Source organism: Cimex lectularius, unplaced genomic scaffold (assembly GCF_000648675.2).
Source record: "Cimex lectularius strain Harlan isolate CLEC.00 unplaced genomic scaffold, Clec_2.1 scaffold55, whole genome shotgun sequence".
Taxonomy (NCBI): Eukaryota; Metazoa; Arthropoda; class Insecta; order Hemiptera; family Cimicidae; genus Cimex; species Cimex lectularius.
In genome coordinates, this window is record NW_019392647.1 from 1,259,490 (window position 1) to 1,273,028 (window position 13,539).

General features: G+C 32.5%; 1 protein-coding gene across 5 annotated transcripts; it reads right to left on the minus strand.

Annotated features, from left to right (window-relative positions):
- Nucleotides 1-1,453: 1,453 nt before the first annotated feature.
- Nucleotides 1,454-11,004, minus strand: LOC106668184 (glycoprotein 3-alpha-L-fucosyltransferase A). 5 transcript variants are annotated; one of them, XM_014396710.2, is made up of 7 exons: nt 10,939-11,004; nt 8,615-8,821; nt 4,082-4,250; nt 3,639-4,022; nt 3,257-3,570; nt 3,078-3,194; nt 1,454-3,013 (listed from the first exon to the last, which is right to left on the minus strand). In XM_014396710.2, exons 3-7 carry the CDS (start codon nt 4,226-4,228, stop codon nt 2,653-2,655), a joined length of 1,323 nt encoding a protein of 440 aa, XP_014252196.1. In that variant the 5' UTR covers nt 4,229-4,250; nt 8,615-8,821; nt 10,939-11,004; the 3' UTR covers nt 1,454-2,652. The 5 variants fall into 5 exon arrangements, with proteins under 5 accessions (XP_014252196.1, XP_014252195.1, XP_014252194.1 ...); XM_014396709.2 differs by lacking the exon at nt 10,939-11,004 and adding an exon at nt 10,676-10,703; XM_014396708.2 differs by lacking the exon at nt 10,939-11,004 and adding an exon at nt 8,940-9,094.
- Between the last annotated feature and the right edge of the window lie 2,535 nt (nt 11,005-13,539).

Here is a 13,539-nt window from a genome sequence, read left to right on the forward strand (position 1 = left end):
CAACAATTTTTTTCTCTTAATTTATCGGTCATTGCAGTCCATCAGCCATTCTTACCAACATAATTTTTTCTCTCCACCTTTTATTGCTTTAAATTAGCAAGCAGAATTATATATGACTATTATAATTGATAAAAAGATTAAAACCCCTTCGGGGAAAAAGCACTTTCAGGTAGTCACCCCTTGTGATTATGATTATAGTCTGGATGATGACCATCGTATAGACTGCTACACAGATAGTTCACTTATCAAAGGTAGAGGGAGTGGTGCAGGAATCTACATACCAAAATTAGGAATCAGCATCTCCTCCCCTCTTGGCAATAACACCTCCGTTTTTCAGGCAGAAATATGGGCCATCAATGTGTTTGTAGAACACTTATGGAAAATAAAATTATGGGAAAATATATTAAAATCTTTTCTGACGGTCAGGCTAGTCTTAGGGCATTACAAAAAGATTTGTCAACCTCACGACTGGTGGAGGAAACTATAGATCTTATCAATAGGATCTCTTTCAGGTTTGAGAACAAGGTAACCCTTACTTGGATACCAGCACATAAAGGACACCATGGCAATGAAAAGGCGGATGGCCTAGCCAAAGAAAGTTCTAATACTGCGTTTGTTGAGCCACAACCGGTATTACCTCACTCTATGAGCACAGCGAAAGAGAGTATCAATAACTGGGGCATGAAACAATTCCTTAGGGAGTGGAATTTATCCCCCGGACACAGGCAATCGAAAGAGTTTGTTAAGGCGATCAAACCAGCTGACGGGCCACTGCCCACTGAGAAGACACCTCTTCGTAATGGGTATCCTACCATTAGGTATCCTACCTTTTGCCGCTTTTGCTAAATAAAAGAAGAAACGGCAAAACACTACCTAGCAGATAGTTATGCACCTGTGATAGGCATGCTAGGTCTAGATTTGAAATCTTTGAAGGAGAGGACATCACCAAATCACTCCCCGAGATAAAATGGTCCAAAATCTTGGGGTTTGTGAACAACTCCAAGAGGTTTATGCAGGACACGTGAGTCGACCAAGTCCCGGACCTTTTAGGGATGGGTTACGAGTCTACCCAGGCATTTAACCCCTCGGGTCTTGGTCGCCCACCCTGCATTTTATATATATATATATATATATATATATGACTATTTTTGCTAACCCTTGTGACACCATCAAAAAAATTAAAAATAAGATTGGTCCGGGATGTGAGCCCTGAGGAACACCCACATCAAAAAGGACATCATTAGAGAGAACATCTTTATAAGAGACAAGAATGGCTTAAACCTCAAGGAATGCCAAAGGCTCGTAACTTATAGACAAGAAAATATCTATCTACATTGTCGCTTTTGACAGATCCATGAACATTTTTGCCAAATTCAACTTTACACATTATTAATGACACAATGTCATCAAAGATCCATAAGTTTTTTGGTCCAACAAGTAAAAAAAAAAAAGCTTTCTATTTAACAAACAACTTTTCATTACAAATCTCATAATGTTCAATACATTCGACCCACCTTGTAAACACACTGATATAACTCTGTCAGAAGACAATCTATAAAATAATTAATAAAACGATAATCAAAACACTTAAACTAAACTTTGAAACAATCATTTGTTACATACAATTATCTAATTTTACTTTTAAAACTTATTTTCATTTCCTACTTATTTTACTATGTACAAACATCCATTTGTATAATTTGAATACTTAAATATTCAGGCCAACATATAATAAATTAAACATTTAAAAAAATTAAAAACACCTAAGAAATCTACATTATAAATGAGTTTACAGCAAATTAAAATTTGCAAACAATGTGCTTTTGTTGTTTTTAATTGATTAGTTTTCTCAGACAATTTTTGTTTTAATTTGAAATTAAGGATAATTTTTTTTAAGAAAATTAACTTGCCCTTAGCTTGCAGCTTTTAATAAAACAGATCTTACAAACAGACGTGCCTGATTCATTGAAGAACGCTTCTTTTCAAGAAAGTCATCAAATGAGTTGGAAGATTGCTGGATATGACCAGGGTGAACATTAACGAACCGACTTTTTGAAAAGAAAAGTTCAATTTACAGGCCTGATGACACAACATTAAAATTTTGGGCTTTTGCCAAAGTAAATTTCCTCATAAAATAGGCACTTCATGTATATATATATATAATTTGATTATTACTTTATTTTGTGATATTATGGTTAAATTTTCAAACATGTATTTAGTCTCAGACAAATTTATTGCATCTTCAAAATTTATCACATTCATTTAAGGGGCTTAAAACAACAAAGGAACTTACAATTACTATCACATTGAACTTAAAAGAAACTTAATTATGTGGTAACTGAAGAGATTATAAATTAAGTTTTAAGATTAAGAAGTTTTTTGTTTAACTTAACTTTTTCTGAGACGATTTATGTTTTAAAGCACCATCAGTCTTGAAAAATTAAAAGGTTTTCTTCTTTTTAATAGTATATACATTTCCCCCCCTAAGAAAACTTTTTTGCTCATATTCTTCATGTTTGGCTTCATTTTTTGTTTAAAAAAAAATTGTTAATAAATATGTGAAACCGCCAAATTATGGATGACATCTACATTTACGCCTTTTGGAAAAATATCTAGAATTTAACTTTTTTTTATAATTTTTATTATTTTTGTTCATTGGTTGTCATTTTTTGCGATTTCAATGGCCCAGTTGGTTCCTTGCTTGCGCCACGACCCAGAGGTGCATATACCTCGCCCTCGCCACCACTCATTGATGTTCCGATACGATTTGATTGGAAAGTCGTCGTGCAAAAGGGCACATAGCCTGCAGAAGAAGTGGGTGTTGATGAACTCGCCGGTACCTTTCCATCGGAAGTAGCTGTTGTATAGCTCATCGTCCTTGTCCAACATGTGCAAATAGTTGGCCAGTTCTTTTGGCGAATCGAAATCATCGACATGTATATATGAGTTTTTCGGCGCACTTTTCTCATAATCCTCCGGCCGTGCGCCCATTACGATCGGTAAAATGTCACGCCTAGAAAATATTTTATATCTATATGAAATTAAAGTTCAAATTAAAGCAGTAATTTGTTTCTTACCCAAGGCCATTGACAAAAAATTTTTCTGTGATGTAATCTTTACAATTAGAGTTTTCAAATGCCAGATAAAATTTGTACTCATTGTCCAACATACTGAAACAAAGTGCTTGGTTTGTCCTGAAAAAATTAAAATTTCAGTTACTTTCTGAACTATTCGATTTTGATTGGATTTAATTCACCTTGGGCATTTTTTTGTCCCACATGATCCAAAAATGTCAACTCCAATATACTTTTGCAGTTCTTTAGCATAATGCAATCTTCCATTTCTAGCGCCACAGTTTGATACAAACCAGGCAACTTGGCGAGTCTTGTTTGCTGCGTAGTTCCTTAAAGGGCGAGCCAATTGTCTGACTCGATCGTCATAATAAACCCATTTTTCATAGGGAGCGACAATATCTGAATCCCTTCTGTATGTGGCCGTCCAATTGAATACGTCATTGTACTTCATGTGCTGTGTGTGATACGGACATTCTAACATATATAGGATCCATACCTAAAAATCATTTTTGAAATTTGGTGATCACTTTTTATTTTATTTATTTATTTTTTAAATTAAAGTACCTGTCTAGATGATCTGTGATGGCCAGGATGGACAAAGTGGTCTCGGTAGAGTATGGCGTCCGCTTTATTCGACTCAGCTTTGTTAGAGGTGAGAGTACAAGTATTGACAGGGCAGTGCGAAAATACACTCCTTCCAGTTTTTGCTGGCGCCCATGACCCGAGACCATTGTACATCAGGATTGTTTTCAGCCGGTTTGGCGTCACCACAGCCGGCTTGAACATCAACTGGGCTGTGATCCTGTCATCGCCTGGCCTTTGGGCCGGCCAGAGTCTGCTCCTGTGTCCGGCCGGCCCTGCAGTGGGGGTCACCGAGCCTCCTCCCATGAACCAAGGAAGCAGGACTTCGGCCCCGTTGCTTTCCGTCACCTCGACATAGTCACTTCTCTGCAATCCAAGACAGCATGAAATAAGAGGGATTTTTTTTTAAATATACATCAGCTTACCTCAGCGTTTGGTGATTGTACAGAAAAGGCAGTTGTCGGGGGATGATTGATCGAGACTGGTATTGGAGGCCATGTGAGAAATGTGAGGAGAAGGAGGCTAGCGGTGAGCAAGCAAGCGCATGACCGCTTAGCATACACGCGTGGCATGTCATCCCACCATCAGACAAAACTAAAAGAAAAATGCAACTTACTTTAAAGTATAACAACATAGTCATAACAAATGCTGTTTTATTTCCACCCTGAATGTTAATTAATTTATGTAAACCTCCTGTTTAATTTGTAAAAAATTAATAACTAAAAATGAGTCATATTCTACTATTTGCTTTATGCAAAACTATTTTATTCTCTTATAATATTTTAATATTTTGGGATAATCTTATAATTTTTATACATTTTTAAAGTTTTTCTAAAAGTCCTGTTGTAATTTCAAAAATGGAGTGTTGCAAGGATGCTTTTGTAGCTCCTTATTGTTTTCAATGTATGTATTTTAATATATTAATGAATTGCCAATATAAAATATGCTTCAGATGTTACAAATTTAATTAATTGTTCTGACCTTATTACCTTACAACTGTCACAAATACAAATAATAATAATATCATTTGAAAGTTCCATAAAAATGTTCACGTATAATTCATACAACTGGGATGTTCTTGGAAAGGTGTAAAAATTGGTCTTCCAATCATAACAGATGATGTTCAAAAATAATTAATGGGCAACACATTTGACCTGTAACAGCAAAGCATCAGCGTCAGCATTAAAAATTGAATAAAAATTCTATATTGCAAATATAATCGTTTTTTTATTTAAGACTGGCCAATGTAATGTTAAAAAGTTCAACTTTCTCATTAGTATGCAATTTTTATTTTACAGTCAATTATTCAGGACAATGCTTATATTATGAGATATATCTTAATCACTTTTAAAAATTTGATTTTGCTATAATGTCATTATTGATTGGTTCTTTAATATATATTTTATTTTGCAATTTTTATTTACAATAATTAATTATATAATGTTTTAATCTTTTCTATTCTTCTAGATTTTCTATTTCTTTTATCCAGAGTTAATAGACTATTTTTTCTTTACTTGTTATTAAATGTCAAATTTAATTGGAAATAAACATATACCTCGATCCAAAATCCATTAATTTTTTTCTAAATTCAGTCAACTAAAAACAAAACAAACATGCTAAAAAACCTGTATAACTTACACTACAAGCTACAAAAAAGAAACTAATGTGAATATATTTTTATTGTAATGTGTTATTTTTATTTTTCTCATCAGGTGTAGTACATGAAAAAATGTATTTTTGGCAGAATTGCTATGTATATTGCACAATTAAATTTTTGGCACTGTCATGGTATTCAACAAATGGCAGATATTTTAGCATTATGAATAATATCTTTTGAGAGGCATTGTTAATTTTATCACAAAATTTACATTTTTTGCCAGCCTTATTTCACCTGACAAACTCTCAACGTCCTACTGATATGTTGTATTATATGCCCTCTCTTTTTTTATTTGTATTTATTTATTTTTAATTCATTTTTTTATGAGGGTTCGCAACAGCAGAAGCCGTATCAACTGGGGTGCTGGTGTTTTTGAAAAATAGCCCATTTGTAAGCAAGGTCGCTGGATTAGAACCTGGGACCTTTGCTTTATAGTGATGAGCACCATGTCAATGCATAAACCGTTGTGGCCACTGACATCCAGTTTTTTTTATTGTACAATATTTTGTTTATTTGTTAATTTATCTGTCGATTTAGTTTTCTGCTATTTACAGTCGATTATTCAGGATAATGGTGATATTATGAAATTTCAGGCGGAAATAATAAATTAGATTAGGCATATTACGTAACCTTGAGAAGCACAATGTCAACTTTGTACGTATCAAGTTATGAACAATAAGACAAGAAGACATATAAATTAAAGATTTGCCATCATACATTTTAATATTTTATGTTCAATTTATACTTCACTTTGTTTGTTGTTAAACTTTTGTGCGAAATCAATTCTTCATTAAGAATAGATTTGTTTACCTGATTGAGATATGCAACTAATTAAAATATGATAAAAATAACAAGGGGCTTTGTACAGAGCCTTGAGGAACACCTGCACTACTTGGTTACTTGTTGGCCTACTCTTATTGATTAACTATAGCTTTAATCTTGATATAATTATGTGTTAATTTTCAAGTTGATAATTAAATTTTAAAAAGGAAATAAGGGCAATAAATAAAAAGTGGTTCTGGATGTTTCCTTGAGAAATACACTGCTGATTTCTTAAAAAATTAGATTTTCCAATAAGATATCCATCTTTATCTAACTATTTATTTTATGGTTAATTTTGCATTTTTTTTTTTAATTTTTTTTTTTAAAAATGGACATAATGGATGGACATTTCAATCGTTTTTATTTTATTGTACACTTCACTTTGTTTGTTAATAGGACTTGTGTGAAAACAATTTTTTCGAAAGAAAACATTTGTTAGACTTGTTGAACTTGTAAAATTCATGTTGGGAATTAAAATAGGTCAAAAAAATAATATGGGCCTTAGCATGGAACCTTGAGAAACACCTGCAATACTTGGAAGTGTTTTGGCCTACTTTTGTTGTTTAACTATAGCTTCAATTTTGAGATTATTATTGTAAATTAATTCTCCAATTAATGATTATATTATAAATGTTTAGGCAAGGAGTAATAACAAGCGATAAATAAGATTTTGCTCAGAATGGATCCTTGATAAAAACCCCTTGCTGCTGTGCGCCGTATGAATATTTATTGGGCAAGTTGAGTTTTATTCATGTTGGGCATTGAAATAGGCCAAAAATAGAATAGGGCTTAGCATGAAACCTTGAGGAATAACTGCACTATTTGGTTGTTGGTTGGCCTACTTTTATTGATTAACTATAGCTTCATTCTGATCATTATTAACAATCAACGTCAAGTTGATGATTATATTATAAAAGTTTAGGCAAGAAGTAGCAACATGCGATAAATAATAGTTGGCTCAGAATGGATCGTTGAAAAACACATAGCTGTTGTGTTCAATAGATTAAACTGTAAAAATAAATTTGTTGGGGACGAGGTTTTTTGAATTTTCAAGCTGTGAAACGAAAGTGAAAAATAAGATGGGGTTTAGTTTGGAACCTAGAGGAACATCTGCGCCATCTGGATGTGAGTTGGAGATGGTATATCAATGTATGATGTTGAGCAACAAATGAAAAATGTCTTGCTTGCCACTTTGGCTTACAAAACTTTTATTCAAGGCTGAAAATGTTGGCTATCAACATAAATAACGCCTTACATCGGAAAAACGTATCACAATCGTGTTTAATTACAAATATTGGCAAACGCACGTTGCTTAACGAGACAAATGGACTTCTTATGTACGTAGTTACATGTGCCGTCCATCCACCGAAGGGAGTTTCTTTCTTTGTCCGGGGGAGTATTTTAAACATCAGGAAAGTTGCAAAGCAAAAAGGAATTAAAAGTGAAACAGCATTGTCAGCAGTTTGATCGATACCCGAACATTTTCTGGGTCGGCCTATCTGCGTTGTTTGTTCTGTTACAGACGCCATCAATGTCGATGTAAATTACAAATTGGAAACGGCCAATGAAGAAAAAAATTGTAAAAAACGGAACAAACCAGTTAAAAATGGCCTAGAGATGATCTACGACAGGGAAGATTCTGGCAAATATTTGCTAAACTGTCATTAATTAATTAATTTGATGAAACGATATGGCCTGTCGATGAAGTCCTCATTCTCGTCCCTATACAAAATGCCCGTTAAAGACAAAAATAAAAGATCATTAAGAAATATTTTAAATATTTTTAACACGGGTTGTAAAAATAATTGCTGTTTGATCATTTGGCCACCTTTTGCCCTGTATGTATAAAGTCTTAGGATAAGGCAATGCAAAAAAGGCGTGTCAGAGTTGATGAGCAATGATCAGCATCTGATGACAGGGGATCAGCTCAGAGGTGATCAATATCAATTCAGTCTTCATCCCCAGGGATTCCTGTTGGATTCTGTTCATTCTTTTTTTTTCTTTTTTAATGTAGGCCAGGAACAAAATTTCAAATTGAAAGTAACGAGCGTTGTTTTTAAAGATGATTGCATTAAACTTGAAATTTATTGTTACGTATTATAATTTGCGAGAAGAAACTAGAGTTTTTGTATGTATTTTCATGAAAATCCTGTTTAATATAGACAAAATCTTTAAAAAAAAAAGTAATGAGAAAACTTTAAATTTTTAAAAATGGTTAAGTTCAAACATTGAAATTTTCTACCAATTTCACATTATTTGAAATATCAAACTGTCATTGAACATATACGTTTAAAAAATCTATCAAAATAAATTATTAAATTAAGTAAAACTTTCATGATATAAAAACATTGCAATTTTTGGCCAAAACTTTATAGTTAAAAAAATCCCCTTATGCTAGGTGGTTTCATATCGATTTAGCCCATTCCAAACTTCTTTCCTGTTCCGTGAGAAGAAGGAAGAGTGAAAGTGTGATACTCACCCCCTAGGTGGACTGTCTCGGGAGGTAGCCGAGGGTTGTTGGTGGTGCGATTCGTCTGCAGGGGTTGAAAAGGGTGGATTGAGAGATGTGAGAGGAGTCCCACGAGAAAATCTATATCCAGATCGCTGCCGACGCCTGCGCCAGCCCCGCCGCCTTTTGATATCCGTTTTAATACAGGGATATAATTTCCTTTGGGTCTTTTAACGGCTGAAAGTTTACAAATATCATTGTAGTGAATGGGAATTTTTTGCTGAGGACGACTCTTTAAAAGAAATATCGAAAAAAATAAACTCAAAATATTTGCTTTCCGCCAGGTCATGCTCACCTTATTTGTATCACCCAAAACAAAGTTGTATTTCTGCATTTATGTACTTTATAGATTCCAAAAAGGCAATTGAAATTTTGTCAGAACAAATAAGACTATTTGTAGTTGTACGTTCTCCAAGAAAAAAGAAAAAAATCATAAAATATTGATATACTCTCTGGCTCTCTCTCTCTCTCTCTCTCTCTCTCTCTCTCTCTCTCTCTCTCTCTCTCTNGGCTCTCTCTCTCTGGCTCTCTGGCTCTCTCTCGCTCTCTCTCTCTCACTCTCTGGCTCTCTCTCTCTCTCTGGCTCTCTCTCTCACTCTCTCTCTCTCTCCCTCTGTTTTTCTCTCTGTGCGTTTCTCACTTTTTCTCAACCACTCTTTCTATTTTTATCTTTACCTATCTATATTTCCATCTATCTGTTGAACTTTCTATCTATTTATCTGTCTCTCTATCTGCATTTCTATCCACCTATTGATATTTCTATCTATCTGTCTGTCCTTCTATCTAATTATATTTCTTATATTTATCTATCTGCCTGTCTTCCTTACTATATATCTACATTTCTGTATATTGATCTTTGTATCAATCTATCTCTCTATCTAACTATCTCTCTCTCTCTCTCTCTCTCTCTCTCTCTCTCTCTCTCTCTCTCTCTCTTTCTGTCTATCTCTCACATTCATCTCTTTTTCTCTCTAACCCCTTTCTCTTTTTCACTCTTTTTGTTTTATGTGTACATTGTTGATAAATACTTGATGGCCCTCGCCTTACTATCTCGAACCTCTTTTTCGCTTATTGGATTCCATTCATGAAAAATCAACATACTTTTTTGTGAAACAATAAACGTTTTAGAGTATGGAATGGTAAAACGTGTAAGATTAAATTTCATCTTATAGCAAAAAAAAGGAAGTTTCGAAATGTAGATTCAGTAGTAAAAACGCAAAATTGATCGAACTTTAATTCAAACGTGACTATCTCAACTAGAACATAATTTTTCGACGGGTTGAAACTTTTTTTCAACTATCAACGAAAGCAGTTTCTATGTTATCAATCTAAACAAATTCACGTGCGGGTTTTCCTCAATTTTAGAAAGTTTTCTATTACATGTAACCAATGTCAGTTAACTCTTATCGGCTCAGAAATAATGAGTAGCGTTTTAAACAAGGACTTTTAGCTCTACAACTTGTTTTTTTATTTAAGTTTTACGTTTCGTTTGAGTTTTGAGGAACTGAGCTTTTTAAACGTTCCAATGGCAAGTCATTTTTATATTGGGTACGTCGACAATTCGACCCACTTCCGGAATTCATTGGCGGAATGACAATGACTGTACACACGGTTTACGCCCAATTTGGGCATTTGATGTTTTGTTTTTAAATTTGCTAGCTAATTGCACGATCTGTTAACCCCATGATCCAACAGGAAATAATTCTAGAAAACAGTACAACAATTATTGTGCCTAAGGCTAGTTCCATCTACTATCTCTTCGCCAAAACATGGCCTCTAAATTTCTAAATGTTAACATAAATTTTAATTATTTATAAATTAATTAAGAACGTAATAAAGAAACATAGTATTCATGCTTACAAGCACAGCAATTCTACACAAATTTGTACAAAATTCATATTGGCAAAATAAAATATAAAAGAGCGGGAAAAAAGTATATAGAAAACATAAAGAAAAAAAGATAAATTAATAGTTCAATCATTTAAATTAATTTTTATACGTAAATATATACATTTAAAAAAATGTACTTACAATAACATAAAATTTCAATAACTCAACGATCGACCTTTAAATAACAATAATTACCGTCCTGGTTTATTAAAGGCCGTGTAATCTACATTCGATTTAAATTAACATGGTGGTTGATTTAAATATAATTGTAATTTAGACAGTAAATTTACATTTTTTCCACATTCGAACAGACAGGATTTTAATGCACAGGAAAGAATTTTGTGATTTAAAATAAACGTAATAAATTAAATATTTATAAATAATTTTTTATTCAAGTTACTTACTGAAATTATTTGGAATAATCAATTTTGTCACAGTGGAACAGGGGCCGTGTAAGTCCTACTTAGGCCAGTGGTGGAATTGGCTTTTGTCAAGAAGCCTGGTTTATTTATCAAAACATTATCTTGAAATGACGCGTTCAAAAGAAAAACAAATAACATCTACAGGCCAATTATAATTATAATTAAATCATTTGAAAAGAGAAAAAATCTAAAAGATCTTATCAAATAATATATGGGGACAAGTCGGTTTTTATATACGTGCAGCTGGAAGTTCGTACGATTTTATATGGTAGAAATAGGACGTTGATATTCGAAAATTTTTTTGACAAATTTAAAAACAAACGATTTCGGGCGAACAGACCTTAAACCACTCTCCTTCTTTTTCCTCTTACAATTACGTCCTCTATCTCTACCTGTACCTCTAAACTTTAACTATCCATTTTTGCATCATCTATCTCTACATATCACTATCTATTGCATCTCTATATATCTCCATCCTAGCATTATCTTTATTATTCTCAAATCTCATTTATCTAGTAAATTACCTGTATATCTATTTATCTTTCTATGCGTATATTTCGTGCTTAACATTTTTCTTTAATTTTTTTATTCTCGATCTATCTTCCAATCTACCTATTTATCTTTCAACGTAACTTCATTAAAAAAAAAAGTTCTTTTAAAAAACTATATATGTATATATTCATAATTCACTACCTTTCTTTACTTTTTTAAATTTTAATATTTTTTAAAATTTAAATTTATTTATCCGTCTGTCTGCCTTTTGATCTATCTATAAGTCTATCCATTTATTGATATTTCTATCTATCTGTCCGTCTATCTAATTATATTTCTATCTATTCATCTATCCCTCTGTCTGCTTTCTATATATTTATATTTATATCTATCTATTGATCTTTCTATGTATCTGTGTGTCCGTCTGTCTAAGTACATTTCTATCTATATATCTGTCTATTTGCCTTTCTAACTATCTATATATCTATCCATCTAACGATATTTCTGTCGATGTATCTGCCTATCTGTCTATCTAAATCTATCTATCTAACTATATTTCTATCTATCTATCTGGTTTTCTGTCCGTCTATCTAAATGTATTCTATATATCCATCTATCTCTCTATCTGAATTTTTATATATCTATATTTCTATCTGTATATTGATCTTTCCATGTATCTATGTGTCCGTCTGTCTATCTAATTATATTTCTATCTATTTGTCTGTCTATTTGCCTTTCTAACTATGTATCTGTGTGTCCGTCGTCTATCTAACTACATTTCTATCTATCTGTCTGTCTATTTGACTTTCTAACTATCTATATATATTTATCCATCTATAGATATTTCTGCGAATGAATCTGCTTTTCTGTCTGTCTTTCTAAATCAATCCTTCTAACTATATTTCTATCTATCTATCTATCTGCTTTTCTGTTCGTCAATATAAATGTATTTCTATCTATCCATCTATAGATATTTATATCTATATATCTGCCTATCTGTCTGTCTATCTAATTATATATCAGTCTATCCATATATCCCTCTGTCTGCCTTTCTATATATCCATATTTCTATCTGTCTATTGATCTTTCTATGTATTTGTGTGTCCGTCTGCCAATCTAATTATATTTCTATCTATCCATGTATCCCTCTGTCTGCCTTTCTATAAATCTATATTTCTATGTATCTATTGATCTATCTGTTCGTCCGGTTGTCTATCTAACTATATTTCTATATATCTATCTGTCTGTCTGTTTGCCTTTCTAACTGTCTATATGTCTATTTATCTATTGGTAGTTCTATCTACCTACCTATCTATCTATTTTTGTATGTATAAATTTCGTATTTAACCCACTTTCTTTACTTTTCAAATACATACTTCTCTCTCTCTCTCTCACTCTCTCTCACTCTCTCTCTCTCTCTCTCTCTCTCTATCTANTATATATATATAATTGTAAAAATACTCTAAATGCTGTCAACCAGGTGTACTAGCACCCACTTTGATAATTTCATCTCCATTATATCTTATAATCCATATAAATCCATCTTATAATTTATATAAATTTTGGTACAGTTGTTACAATAAAACGGCCGTTTTCTTACAAAACACTTTACTTAATGATTAAGTTGATTAATATGATATGTGATTAAGTTAAAAAAAAATTAAAATTGGACTGTTTACTTAAAAAAAAGTCAATCTATTTTTAATCAATCTTCAATCTTACTCGAAAGTCCGAAAAATTGAACATTTTAAACACCGATATTAAAATTGTTCCTCTTATGAACCCTTCGAGTTAAAATAATGATAATTAGCTTATAATTCAATACACAACAATAACAAGTGCACAATACTGTAATATACAACAGAAAAGAAGAATAACGACATTTGGATATATTTTCAGACATTCATCCCTCAAAAATGTGTATCTATTATTAAGATTTGGTCCAAAATAAACAAATACATAAAAATACTTGGTTTGTTTGTCATCGTTTATTTCTACTTCAGTTCGTGGGCCCGCCTAGTTTCGCTTTTCTTTTTCAAGTTAATTTGAACTGTAACCGTCAGTAGGCGCTACTAGGAACTTATAACCATA